Source organism: Schistosoma haematobium, chromosome ZW, assembly GCF_000699445.3.
Source record: "Schistosoma haematobium chromosome ZW, whole genome shotgun sequence".
Classification (NCBI taxonomy): domain Eukaryota; kingdom Metazoa; phylum Platyhelminthes; class Trematoda; order Strigeidida; family Schistosomatidae; genus Schistosoma; species Schistosoma haematobium.
The window spans coordinates 86,968,744-86,984,393 of NC_067195.1; the positions used below are offsets into that span (position 1 = coordinate 86,968,744).

The 15,650-nt window shown below is 36.0% G+C and overlaps 1 protein-coding gene across 1 annotated transcript in view; it reads left to right on the top strand.

Moving 5' to 3' along the window:
* The first annotated feature begins 459 nt into the window (after positions 1–459).
* The window catches only part of MEF2A_1 (myocyte enhancer factor), a 36,870-nt gene continuing 21,679 nt past the window's right edge, over positions 460–15,650 (top strand). Inside the window, exons 1-3 of the mRNA XM_051212596.1 lie at positions 460–1,311; positions 11,890–12,701; positions 14,702–15,195. Of these exons, the coding sequence (XP_051072788.1) occupies positions 12,252–12,701; positions 14,702–15,195 (944 nt within the window). The 5' untranslated portion in view covers positions 460–1,311; positions 11,890–12,251. The remainder of the gene's footprint in view (positions 1,312–11,889; positions 12,702–14,701; positions 15,196–15,650) is intronic.

Sequence of the window (15,650 nt, forward strand, 5' to 3'; positions counted from 1 at the left end):
CGTGTGACGGGATCGTGGATGCATACTATTGATGAGTCCCATATTAGGACGATACATCCATCCAATGCTTCCATATTTCCCATGATGCTTTACTTACAATTGACTTATGATTTCAACTATTGAAATTACTATGATATTTACACAAACCCTTCTGATATTAATAACCATAATTTCTGACTACTATATACTTAGATAACTTGACAACGTAGAGTTTATCCTCATTTTAAAAGCACATAACATAAAATAACCATTTTAATGATAATGACCTATCAATATGCTTGTATTACATTGTACACAAACAAAATATTACATATACACTTAAACACAGGGGTGTAACACTATTTATTTGATCATTTACACAATAAACACAATAAACTTTATTCTACTGATTGTCAATATTGTTGTATCAACTAATCATAGTAATAAATTTATTGAGAGACATTAACTAAAAGGGTATAAATAATTTGCACAGAGAAACTATTATTATATTAATGATTAACCAGGATCATACATATATATATATACGTATAGTATTACATGTCTAATATTTAATTTTAAAAATTGAGTAGATAGATAGATAGACAGACAGACGGAGTAAATGTTGGTTGGTGACTAATAGGCTCCTATGTACATACATACACCCACCCACCCCCAACACACAAATACACAAGGTTGTGTTAAAATCTTACCTTTAGCAATCACACGTGAACACCATGTGCATACAAACACACACACACACACACTAGATATTGTGCAATTATATAGATTTGGATATACACACAAATAAAGGGATGTATTCTCTCAGCAATATTAATAATACTACTAATAATACTATAAACATTTTATTGGAATTACTCAATCGATAAAACAATAGTGAATATTATTATTTTTCTTGAAAAAATAATTAATAGAACAACCACAACCACAGCAACAACACCAACTAAGAAATTACAAGAGCACAAACTGAAATGAACTAAATAATCAACGAATAAATAAAATGTTCTCTTATTGTTATTTACTTTATTCATTACTCACTATAATCATTCAATCATTATAGAGTATTACGATATTCATTTTTATAAACAGAGAGAGAGAGAGAGAGAGAGAAAATTCAAGTGACTAAAACAACATTGTTACCAACCAAAAATAAACAAAACTAAACTCAACTCTATAAAGAGTGTAGTCAATATTTTATCATTCTCTCATTAAATTCTTCTCTTTATCTACATAACCAATAACAAGAGTCGTGATAAAGTCAACTGGAAATTGTTCTAATTACGGGGAGGAAATTTCAAAAAAGAAAAAGAGAAGGTAAGTATCTCCTTTTTCTATCTGTGTATTTATTTAAGAGTTATATAAGTGTGGTTTTCGTTGCTATGATCAAATGGTTTGAATAGAGGCTCCAAATGCCCTGGTACTGCCGAGATTGGGGAGAATCCGTTCACCTTCTCGAAATGGTCTCATATAGACACGCGTATATAGCCTCTACCACGGAAGTCTTACTCACTGCCTTCTCGTGGCATCACTGTTGTCTACGAAATTGAGAGGACGAAAAGCAAACGTCTGGCGCTGCAACCGGGTCGGTGGACACGGAGAGTACACCTAGATGAGTTGGAAAACTCTGATTCCAAACCAATGGTGCACATGGGCTCCAGTATCCTGAGTGAACAAATGGCGTACGAACCAATCGTTGGTCACCGGCTACCATGGGACTGCATCTCCTTACGATGCTCCACTGCCTTGTGGATCAGACCTTCAGGTCGAAGGCTCCGGGTGTGGCCCCTTAAAAAACCACCTGCTTCGGTTTGGGCACCCGTGCAGTATCACAGCCCTCACACATATCAAATGAGATTTGTGTGGCGCATATGTATCTCGTTCCCCCTTGTACCAATATCTATGTGTTCAAATAAATAAACAGAGTCCAATTTTTTCTGCACTGATTCACATTACTTATAGTATCATTAAAAATAAGAGAAAAGCGTCACTATAGTATAGAATTCTTTAGGAGTAAGTAATATTATGATAATAAAGATTGTCTCTCGATATGTCGGAATGGCACGAAGCAAGAAGACTGCTAGTAACTCAACCAGAGGTAAAGCACCTCGAAAGCAGCTGGCCACTGAGGCTGCACGCAAAAGCACCCAAGCTACCGGTGGCGTGAAGAAGTTACACAGGTACAGATCTGGGACCGTCGCTCTCAGAGCCATTAATCATAATAATAATATACCCTAATTGTGTTAAAACACTTTTTGAATCGTGAAGTTGTTCATTGAAACTCCGTTCATAGTTTTTATCAAGGTTTGATATCATACGAATAATGTGTGTAACACGAAGAAGAGAAAAAATAATAATTATAGAGTAGATACATTGACCTATGAGTTGCAGGTCAGAAAAATTTGTTTTTTGAGAAGATTGCATTAGAACAGAAGTTCTTTCATTGATAACTGAATTATTCATTTGTATATATTGTTAAGATTAGTTCAAAATGAAGATAACTTTCTATCATAGACTGATATCGATTGACGAGTCATTAGTTGTTAAGGTGTACTGAACAGTTATTTTGTCTTGGTACACATCCCTTCATTATTGTACATTCTTATATACTATAGTACGTTGGGACCGATAAGAGAGAAATCCTGAAGTTAGACACAGAGTAATGAGTAGAGGTAACAAATCGATTGATAAGATGGTGAATCTTCATTGACCAAGATGATTGAGACATATATTATGTAAGGTTAACAACCACATATACTGGTAAGCGACCTATGATACTCCATGAGGGGTAACAGGCGTAAGTAAGAAATTAAGTAAGAAACTACCATCTACTTGCATCAGCTTTGTTTACTAGTTTAGGAACAAGTTTGAATAAGAATGCACATGGTCAAACTAAAACGAGTTGTTTCTTCCTGGAATTATCGATTTTGAATAAAGCTAAAACAACAATTGTTGTTTTTTCTTTTTCAAAGTACCTTTATACTAACCGATAGTACGCGTCACAGGAGGATTCGGTTTGATAGAATATATATCTCAGACATCTTACGTAATGAAAATTCACGGGCTCACCAGCCTATTTCACAACTCTTCCTGGAACCCTATACCAAACCGTAGAGATACAAACACCGTGATTCGATCACTTATATGCAGTGCTCAGATGACATCTATGAGTGAATATTTTCAACATATCATGTCATTCACTTTAACAGCCAAAAAGCAATACAGCGTCATTTGGTACACAGTATACTGACAATTTTGCAGGGTGACTTATATGCCACCTATGTCACACATGGAGGAACTACTAAAAATTTCAATGAGCTATTTCTATCCGTGCTACGATTTCATCAGCCAGGGTTTTTGACGTGATCAACGCACTCAAATAAGATCTTAACACAGACCAGTGAAGAAATGACACTTTTTTATCTCAGTGGAGAGAAACGTATCCGATGTGTTCTGGCACCGTTACTCATGATACTCAAAACGCCCTGAATTTGGTTAATATAGTAACTGAACAAGACCACCTTTTACTCGCTTCACTATGGTAGTAGTTTGCCAGAATCATACCATTGTTAAGATTGAAATTCAAATCTATTTATATCTGATTTTCACGATCTTCAATAATCTCAACTAAGAATATATATGGTTAACTTCAGTCATTTCGTAGTACCCTATAACTATCTTCCAATATAATTGATGTGTAACTGCCTTACACTCGACAATGTTGAACTCTAGTGGTCATTGCTTCTCACTAAATCCCTAGAATTACTTCTTGAAGATAGTCACTAGTGAGCACATGGTTAATTACCATTGAGGTTCTGTGGTGATATTTTAAGTTTGTAATACTTTCTTATTTTCTCTAGTTGATTAACTAAGATAAGTTCATACTGTTAACTATGAAATAAAAAAAACCCTACATAAATCCCTTATGGTAAGGATGTCTAATCTAGTATGAAAGTGAGCAATTTAAATCAACGTCTAATACCTAACTTCTCTTTTTTTACGACGAGTACAACAATTATCAAGAAAGACTTACTCACTTACTTACGTACTTACGCCTCTTACCTCTCATGGAGGAGCATAAGCCGCCCACCAACACTTTCCTGGGAGATCCTTTCCAGTTCTTTGCAGTTGCTATTCACCCTTTTCATACCTGCTTCTATTTACCAGCGTACTATGTTCTTCGGCATTCCTTTTTTCCGATTCCCCTCAGGATTCCAATTTAGCGATTGCCTAGTGATGCCATTAAATGATTGCCCACATGTATATCCTATCCACTTCCATTGTCTATTCCTAATCTCATCGTCAGCTGGAAGCCGGTTTATCCTCTCCCACAGTAGACTGTTTCTGATGATGCCCGTGCAATCGATGTTGAGTATCGTGCGCAGACAACTATTTATAAATACTTGTACCATTTTGATGATGGTTGTAGTAGTTCTCCAAGTTTCAGGTCTGTACAGTAGAACTATCTTGACGTTCTTATTGAAGATTGTGACTTTGACACTAGTTGAAGCCTGTAGCTCTTCTAGAGTTACTGCTGGTCCCAATCCCTGGTAAAAGAGGAGGTTTTGGCAAATAAATCCAATAACGAACTTATTGATTAAGTACTGGATGGTATTTATAAATAGGGTCTTATTCAAGATCATTGTTTCAGGATATATACACTATAACTACAGTATATGTTAGTAAATATGATGTTGACTGAATGTATAAATGACTAAGTTATTAAATGAATGCTAGTCTTATATGTTGAACTAAATATATTGATTAGAGTCCAGTTTATACTGATAGTGCTTATTAACCCACCAATATTACTAAACCATTTTGTTCAATTCTATATCATTAGAGGTTGTTAGTGTTAATTTATTCATTTCAATGTCGTATTTAATATAAAGACCGATAGGTCAATATACTCGAGATAGATTGTAAGTCATTTTACTCTGAAAGTATCGATTCATTGATTATGTTAATCATAGAAGCTCTAATAGGGACATCTGTATCTACATATGCGATTTAAGCCAACTCCATGCTTAACCCTCCTCCTTTACCGGGGCTTGAGACCGATGGTAACTCTAGAAGAGCTAAAGTGCTTTAAATAAAATCAATTTGTAACGAGTAAAACCCATAAATTAAACTACTCTGTGCAAGATCTCTTCACACTGAACTGTTTCATCGCATTATTTTGACTACTCAGTGTGATTAATAAGTGATGACTGTCGAATGGACCAATCTCGAGTCCGGTTGAATTGAAAAACTAAAGGTGGGAAATTGATTTGAAGCATAGAATTAGATATTATATGAGTGCATGAGTAGTAAGTGAGTTTGAAATTTGCATTAAGAAAAAAATGTCTATTATATTATCCAACAACGAAATGAAACGAATGGATATAGTGAAGATAGAACTCAAATGTATCTTAAAGATAGTCTTAGTGATTGATTGAAATCAATTAGAGAATTTTTTAGAAACCATGAAGTACCACTTGACTCTTTTAATCCAGCTTGAAGCTATTAAGTAATACGTGTTCATAGGTCAATATTAGGCTGAGATTCAGAGACTAGGATTCGTGGACTTAATTACTTATGCCTGTTACTCCCAATAGAGCATAGACCGCTGACCAGCATTCTACAACCCACTCTATCCTGGGCCTTCCTTTCCAGTTCTATCCAATTTCTGTTCATTTCTCTCATATCTGTCTCCATTTCTCAGCGTAATGTGTTCTTTAATTTTCCTCTTTTCCTTTGGCCTTGATTCATGGAACATCGATATATTTAGACCACTAAGTGGAAATCAAACGGTCTGAACACTTCCAATTTTCATAAATTTGCATGAGCAATAATCATGTGTACTCATCAGTAACCAGCTGTCTCGAACTTCCTCAAATAGAAAATATAAAGTCAATCATATTGTAAATGAGTTAGTTGCACATAGATTCAATTAGTATCTATCTACATTGTAGTCGTGAACTATAGAATTTTATCTTAATGGTTGAATGTTACCGTATTCACGTTGAATTTTGAAATGCGTTAGCCATATTATTCGTGGCTATATGTAACTGAGTCGTTCCCAAAATGATACCAATCAAAGTGATAGGTATTCTTTTTAAAACCATTCAACTTATTTGATAGTTCTCTCTTAGTACATTGACAACAACGTATTGGCACTTCATGAGATTTTTCAGGTATATATCTCTTATCAAATCAATAATGATTAAGTATATTTATTGACAATCATTAACTTGATTACAATGAGTTAGTTTACAATGAATAATTGAGAGATAAAGAATAATAGTGATGAAGATAATACTATTTGTTCTGATTTGATAATAGACAAATTGAATTGATTAATACAAATAAGTTTATCGTTTCCTATTTAATTTTTACTTTTGAATAAAAGTATGATAATATCGTGCTAACTAGAAAAAGAATCCGCCTGGTGCCCCTCTAGGGCTACTACCGATCCCAAGTCCAGATAAAGAAGGAAGGTTGGGTATAGGGTTAGCAACTCCATCCCGTAGAAAACTAACTCGCTTAAAAAAACACTAATATCGTACGGACATTGTGGTTTCACTTAGACAAACCTGTTTTGAACTCTAGAAGATAAATCTGCAAATAATGATTTGTAAGTATGAGGTTTATGTAGATAGTCGAATTTCATTGAAATCCAGAATGCAACATGTTGAATGTTCACTGTTGATTAGCTGAGCCGGTTAGTTGCTCTAGGTGTTCAATATTTGTCAAATTTAGATTAATTCATGATTTGAGTAAAAAATAATTTATATAGATTATTATCAGAAAGGAATTTTATGGATAATATAGTGGCCTAGAGGTCAAGTATTAGTGTATGATACCGATAGGTCCTAGGTCACGATCTCGAGAGAGGGATCATGTATATGCACTGTTGAACAGTCTCATACTAAGATGAAATGATTATCTAGTGCTTCCAGATTTTTCATGATAGTCTAGTTTTAATTAACTCATGAGTTCAACTATTAAATTATATTACTTACTTACTTTACTTACTTACACCTGTTACTCCTCGTGAAGGAGCATAGGTCGCTCACCAGCATTCTCCATCCAACCCTGTCCTGGGCAATCCTTTCCAGCTCCTTCCAGTTGTAATTCATCCTTTTCATATCTGCTTCTATTATCCGACGTAATGTGTTCTTTGGCCTTCCTGCTTTCCGCTTCCCTTCAGGATTCCGAGTTAGTGCTTGCCTCATGATGATGTTTGATGATTTCGCACATGAATGTCCTATCCATTTCCATCGTCTTTTCCTAATTTCCTCTTCAACTGGAAGCTGATTTGTTCTCTTCCACAAAAGGCTGTTGCTGATGGTATCCGGCTAATGGATGTTGAGTATCTTGCATAGACAACTATTTATAAATACTTGTACCTTCTTGATGGTGGTTGTAGTAGTTCTCCAAGTTTCAGCTCCGTACAGTAGAACTGCCTTGACATTCGTATTGAAGATTCTGACTGATATTGGTTGAAAGTTGTCTTGAGTTCCATATGTTCTTCAATTGTAGGAATGCGACCCTTGCTTTGCCAATCCTCGCCTTTACGTCTGCATCTGAACCTCCATGTCTATCGACGATGCTTCCCAGATATGTGAAGGATTCTACATCTTCCAGAGTTTCGCCATCAAGGGTGATTGGATTGCTGTTCTCCGCTTTGAATTTGAGGACCTTGGTTTTCCCTTTGTGTATGCTGAGGCCTACTGATGCAGAGACTCCTGCTACATTGGCTGTCTTTATCTGAATCTGTTCACGTGTACGTGATAGGAGGGCTAGGTCATCTGCGAAGTCCAGATCGTCTAATTGGTTCTGAGCTGTCCATTGTATTCCGTGTTTTCCTTCAGATGTCGAGGTCTTCATAATCCAGTCGACCACCAGAAGAAAGAGGAAGGGAGAGAGTAAACAGCCTTGTCTGACTCCGGTCCTTACTTGGAATGCATCTGTCAGCTGTCCTCCATGCACTACTTTGCACTGTAGTCCGTCGTATGAGTTCCGGATAATATTGACAATCTTCTCAGGAACTCCGTAGTGTCGAAGAAGTTTCCATAATGTCCTCCTATCTACACTGTCGAATGCCTTTTCATAATCAATGAAGTTGATGTATAGTGACGAGTTCCACTCAACTGATTGTTCGACGATGATCCGTAGTGTTGCAATTTGGTCTGTGCACGACCGATCCTTTCGGAATCCAGCTTGTTGATCTCGAAGTTGGGCATCTACTGCATCCTTCATCCGGTTCAGCAACACCCTGTTGAAGACTTTCCCTGGTATTGACAGTAGTGTAATGCCTCTGTAGTTTTCACATTTGCTCAGATCTCCTTTCTTTGGAATCTTGATGAGGTGTCCTTCTTTCCAGTCCATTGGCACTTGTTCCTCCTCCCAAATCTTTTTGAATAGAGGGTAAAGCATGCTTGTGGTTACTTCGACGTCTGATTTCAGTGCTTCAGCTGGTATGTTGTCGGGTCCTGCTGCTTTCCCGTTCTTGATTTGTCTGACGGCCATTCTAATTTCTTCCGTCGTTGGTGGGTTGACATCTATAGGAAGATCTGTGTGTGCTGCTTCGATGTTCGGTGGATTCATTGGAGCCGGCCTATTCAGGAGTTCCTCGAAGTATTCTACCCATCTGTTTCGCTGTTGTTGAATTTCAGTGATTGGCTTGCCTTCTTTGTCTTTGACCGGCCTCTCTGGTTTACTGTATTTCCCTGCTAGTTTCTTCGTTGTATCGTAGAGCTGTTTCATATCTCCTTCTCTAGCAGCTTTTTCTGCCGTCGTTGCTAATTCTTTCACGTATTTCTTCCTGTCGGCTCTAATGCTCCTCTTCACTTGCTTGTTTGCTTCTATGTATTCAGCTTGTGCTTGGACTTTCTCTGCTCGTGTTCGGCTGTTGTTAATTGCTGTCTTCTTGTTCTTCCTTTCTTTGATCTTGTCCAGTGTTTCTATAGAGATCCATTCCTTATGATGGTGTTTCTTTAGGCCCAGAACCTCTTGACACGTTGAAGTCAATGTTTCTTTGATGCCTTTCCAGTTGTCCTCCATGGTAGTTTCTTCTTCCTTCAGTAGATCTTGAAAGGCTTGGAATCTGTTGTTGAGAGCTATCTTGAATTCATTGAGTTTGTCAGTATCTCGAAGGAAGGCTGTATTGAACCTTTGTATTGCTGTTTGTCCACTTGTCCAGTTCTTTTTTAGCTTCAGTTTTAAATTGGCTACAACTAGGTGGTGATCTGAAGCTACGTCAGCTCCTCTCCTGGTTCTCACATCTTCCATTGTCCTTCGGAATTTTTTTTTGATGCAAATATGGTCTATCTGGTTCTCTGTAGTGTGGTCCGGTGAGATCCATGTAGCCTTGTGTATACGTTTGTGTGGAAATATTGTGCCTCCTATGACTAATTTGTTGAATGCACACAGATTTGCAAATCTTTCTCCATTTTTGTCTCTCTCTCCCAGTCAATCCATGTTGTCCCATAATATCTTCATATCCGATGTTGTCTATTCCGACTTTGGCATTTAGATCTCCCATTAGAATGGTGAGGTCGTTTATTGGGCATTTCTCTATGATTGACTGCAGCCGCTCGTAGAATTGATCTTTAATGTCGTCGTTGCTATCATTGGTGGGTGCATAACATTGGATAATATTCACTGTGATCCCCTCCTTCTTTGTTTTGAACGATGCTTTGAAGATTCTGTATCCGTAAGATTCCCATCCTACAAGTGCATCTCGTGCTACTTCGGACAGTATTAGAGCAACTCCCTGAGTGCGTGAAGCATTTTCCTCTTCGTGGCCAGAGTGTAGCAGCATCTCTCCCGTATTTAGTCTTTGTTGTCCAGCTTGGGTCCAATGGGTTTCGCTGATTCCCAGTACTGCCAAGTTGTATCTCCTCATTTCCGTTGCTATTTGGCTGGTCTTCCCGGTTTCCCACATTGTTCTAACGTTCCATGTACCTATAAAAATTTTTGCTCTGGTTGTTAGAAAGGGCATCGGCCTCGTGGCTTCCGAAGGAATTCGGCTTTCACCATGAAGCGTCATAATTCTTCTAAATGAAGACCTTCTAACTCTCAGGGCAGAGTTAAAATGGTTTGAATTATTTTTTCTGGTAAGCGTTTTTTTAGCGAGTTAGTTTTCTACGGGATGGGGACGCTAACCCCATGCCCAACCCTCCTCCTTTACCCGGGCTTGAGACCGGCAGTAACTCTAGAGGAGCTACAGGCGGAGTTATTAAATTATATAGATTAGTTAATTATTGTCTAGTTTTGATAAATAAGAACGTTTACATGGAAACTAATTTTTAAAAACATGATTATGAAATAATAATATTTCATTATGTTAAATAATGCATTAATAGTCGATAATTATTATTGACTGTAATAAGGATCATAATGATCACTTATAAATCTGATTACAACTTATTTGTATTGTACTTACGTCTAATGAAGCATAGGCCGCCGACCAGCATTCTCCAACCCACTCTGTCCTGGGCTTTCCATGTACCTAAATAAATGGTTGCTCTGGTTGTCAGAAGGGGCATCGGCCTCATGACTTCCGAAGGAACTCGGCATTCATCATGAAGACCTTCTGACTTCCAGGGAAGAGTTTAAAAGGTTTGAACAATTTTTTTCTGGTTAGCGTTTTTTTTAGCGAGTTAGTCTTCTACGGGATGGGGTCGCTAACCGCATGCCTAAACCTCCTCCTTTATCCGGGTTTGGGACCGGCATTAGCCCCCGGAGGGACTCCAGGAGGAGTTTATTTGTATTGTCTTACTATAGAAAAAAATTCCATGTTGAACATCATTCGTTAAAAGATTTGGTTAGTTAAAATCTTACACATAGAATGTGTAATCTACATTTGTGTATATGACTCTGTATTTAAATGTTGGGATTGTATTTTTGAGACATTGATAATTTGATATTGTTATATCCTAGTGAAGATTAAATTACGATTAACGTCTGAGATCTATTAATGGATTAGTATTATCTATATATCCTTATGGTATAATTCTAATAATCAACAAGGTTTCCTGTTGATTACCTCCAAACACCATCTTATCTCAACATAGTACACGCAATGTCGAATCACTTAGACTAGTGGCCATATTGCAACTTGGTCGATAGCATTCGATTTACACTAAGAAGGATCTGACACATAAGGCATTGAACGCCACCCAGTGATCAATCAATTGTAAATATTTTTTTATCTACATCAGTACACTGACTGTTTGAATATACACTTTATTGTTCAATTCCGTGTCAAATCAAGGTGTGGATATCACTGATTAGTAATAAACCATACTAAAACAATAATCTATTAAGTACTGTTTCGTAAGCACTAGTAATCAGATTGGCGTTTTTTAGCGAGTTAGTTGTCTACGCAAAATACTTCGGATCCGTTGGCCAGACACTATCAGCAACAACCTACTATGGGAGAGAACAAACCAGATTCCAGTGGAAGAAGAAATCAGGAAGAATTACTGGAAGTGGATAGGACACACATTGAAGAAAGCACTCAACTGCGTCACAAGGCAAGCCCCCACATGTTATCCTCAAGGCTAAATAGAAGAGATGAGGAAGACCAAAGAACACATTACTTCAAGAAATGGAGACAAACATAAGAAGAATGAATGACGATTGAATAGAAATAGAAAGTAAGACCTAGGACAGAATGGGCTGGAGAATGCCGGTCAGGGGCTTATGCTCCACTGAGAATAACAGGCGTAAGTAAGTAAATAGAGTAATCACATATCTCATATCAATCTGTAATGAAATCTGAAAGAAAAGATGGATTATCTCATAAAATAAATAACATTGCTGTTGTTATTAGTCTGAAAGAAAGTAGTTTTATCACTTACCTATTTACTTTGTTGTTGTTTTTTTCTTCTATTTGTACTTTAGATGAATCTCTTTAGTTCAAGAAGTAATTCCCAATTGTGATTCAATTAATTTTTTTATGTATAAAAGCCAACTGCATTTTCTTAGTGTCTTTCTATTAGAATATTATCATCATTATTATTATTACTACTACTACTACTACTACCACTACTACTACTACTACTACTAGTACTACATTGAAACAGATTTTATTCATATAGAAGATACGTAACAACATATAAATATACATTTGCATTTACCGGGTGTGAGGGCGGGAAAACAAAAAAAAAGAAGAGAAACTATTCATTTTGCAAGTACTCACTTTCTTGTTTATTTTTATTGATCGATCTATTTATCAAATTATACGCACAAATTATTTAGAAATTATGAATAAAACAAATTCATTTATGGCACAAAATCATTTACAAACAGAATTCGAATTACAAACACCATGCATTTCTAACTTTTTAGATTATGATTTGTCTCCAAGTGAATTACATAATCATCATCATCATCAGAATAATAATAATTTGTTAGAAGGGGGAGAACAATGTCAAGAGATAAATAAACAATCTCGACAACAGCACCACCACCCCCAACAACAACAACCACCACAATACCAGTCAAATCATACTATACATCATCAGCATCAACAACAACAACAACAATACAATGATATTCATTATTTCAATTCTCATCTATCTAATTATCAACAGAATCAACATTTACATGGAAATAGTTGTATAAATTCAACATTCAATACAAATATTAATGATGTAACAATGTCAATAATGAAAAAAATTGGTAATGATCAGTATTTTTCATCTGAATTACAAGTAAGTTGATTATTAGATTAAAATATTGACTAATGATATAAAGTGATATGTATTTTTCATCTTTTATCTTAATGAATATCATTTCAAATGACAAAAAGTTAACCACTGATAGGTCTCGGGTTCGAATTTCGCGGGAGGTGGGATCGTAGATGCGCACTGCTGAGGAGTCATACAATAAGACGAAATGACCGTCCAGTGCTTCCAGGTGATCCAGCTTCAATTGACTCATGATTTGAACTATTGAAATTACTAAAATCTCCACAAAACCCTTTCTGATAATAATCATCTGCTGACTAGTGACTGACTTCAAGAGACACTCCTGGAGTTCTAGTGAGAAGCCGTGACCAGTGGAGTTCAACCGGGTCTGTTGTGACATAGTGACTCACTGATAAAAATTGTAGACGGTGGTTCACTTCTGTGGATTGGTTAATGTTACACACTAACACCGTTAAATGACGGTCGACTCGGTTGTCTAGAGGTTAAGCGTTCGCGCGCGAAACCGACAGGTCCTGGGTTCGAATATCGCGAAGCGGGATCGTAGATTCGCACTGATGAGGAGACCTACAGTAGGACAAAACGGCCATCCAGTGCTTCCAGGTTTATCACGGTGGTCTAGCTTTATTTGACTAATGAATTCAACTATTAAATTACTATAATTAGTTAGTTACAATTTATATTAAAATACTTTCTTTTTATACTATTGAGTACCTGCATCTTTCAACTAATTTATTGTGGACAGAATTCAATCAAAGCATGATTTTGATTGGGAAAATTCAATAAATAATGTTAATTTCAGTTTTAGTTTGAGAAGAATAGGAAGCTGGATAATCTGTGGTATTCCTGGATATGATGGTCTTTCAGTTGATTCGACGTTTATTTTTGTTGTTAAATGTATTGACAGATGGAGCCTAAACTATATATAAAGAGTTCCACTAGTTACTGATTTGATGGGAAAATAAGTATTCGATAAACGGGTGATTGGTCGTGAGCTTATAAACTTTGTTGGAGTGTCCTCTTGAATCCTTTATTCCAGAAGATAGTAAAAATGAGGACAGGTCATATAATAAATTATCATTAGCCAAGAAAATCGATCTTCAACTCCTTTGTATGAATAGACCTAAACATTTTAGATGAAAAAAACAAACAAACAGTTTAATAGGTACAGGTACGTCTTGCTGACAAGTGTCAAGTAGCACGAAACTCGGGTCCAGAGTTTGCTATTGACTACATTCAACCACCATCTTATATCAAGTCATTGTATTGTATGAATTATGTAATGCCTGTTAATTAGGCCGATAGAATGCCTTCATTAGGTTATGTGCGTTGAAATGTTTTCTTGTAGTTTGTTAGTATACGAATGATAGTTATAAGAAACTTATCTAATAGAATTCAATAGTGCCGTGATGATTATAATAAGATGAGCTATTCCTTCGACATAATAAACTAAATATGTTGGAGAATATCATACTGTTAGATGGTATTTAGAGGTAGTCAACAGGAAACCCTTGACCCGGGTTTCGTGCTACTTGGCACTCGTCAGCAAGGTGTACCTGTAATAATGAGGGAACTGCTGCTCCCTGACGGGTTCGATCCCATGTTACCTAGCTTCACAGTGAGAGACGTTATCACTGGGCTATCCGGGGTACGACCAACCTCCTGTATGACTGAAATGTATTCACAATTGATTAATCACTGGGGTGGTGTCTAATGTCATGTATGTCAAGGCCTTCTTAGTATAGATCGAATGCTATCGACCAAGTTGCAATGTTCTCTACAATGACCTATGTATGCTAACTACATGGTCTAATGGCTTAAATTCAAAGCTGTATATGTTAATGGTGTATATTAGGGAGTTTTATTCACCTACAGTAACATCGTTTTTCAATCATCATCAAGAAACATATCTCTCCCTATTTCTTATTTACATACTACTTTAATCAATCATTTAAACTGGTCACATATGACCAAATATTATTTATTCATTTATACTTTATTTTTAGACCCCAGTCAATTCAACTTCTAATTTAGGTAAACGACAAACATTTCATGATATTAAAGAATTATTATTCGATATTTATCATGGGGAAAATAATGTATCTTCTATGAATAAAAATAAAGATAATACTATTTCAACTGTATCACACTATTCAAAATCCTCTTCATTTCTATCATCCACATTAAATAACAATCATAATAGGATAGATTCAAATCAATCTATTTCATATAATCATTTCAATGATATACATCGAATGAATTCATTATTAAAAAGATATGAAGAATTACCTAGTTCTATAGAGAATTCAGTGTTACAACATAATTGTCAAATTAATAATTGTAGAACAAATTGTCCCTATGAAAATATTCATTCTGAATGTTCTACACTTCAAATGAATGATAAAATCAATAATAATAATAATAATAATAATAATAATAATAATAATAATGTAAACAAAATACAAGAAGGTAAACAAATCAATTCAAGGTTATCAAAAGGGTATGTAACATTTTCATAATATTGCTATTGTAGAACTGATAATCTTATATGAGATTGGAGGTTCACCATTGATATGTAGTGCTTGGTATTCCATATAATCCTTAAACTTCGTATACAATTCATCTTGATAACCGTCACTAGATAACACCCCAACAGTATATTAATCAGAAGGCGAATATGAAGTGTTAATTACGTTTATTATGGGACCATACACAGATATCCACATTTACAGGTGCGTTAAACAAGCATGAAAGAGTTGTGCTGAAAGGTAAGCAGGCAAGTGAGCGAGCCAGTGAGACAGCGAATATAAGTACGAGTAAGCGAGTACAATTAGGCGAGATAGAGCAGCGAAGATGAATAACATGGACATATATATACATAGTGAAGTGAATGAATGAATCATCGAATCAATTTAGCGGTTAGTAGTAAGACTAGCAGTGTGAATAAATGCTTAA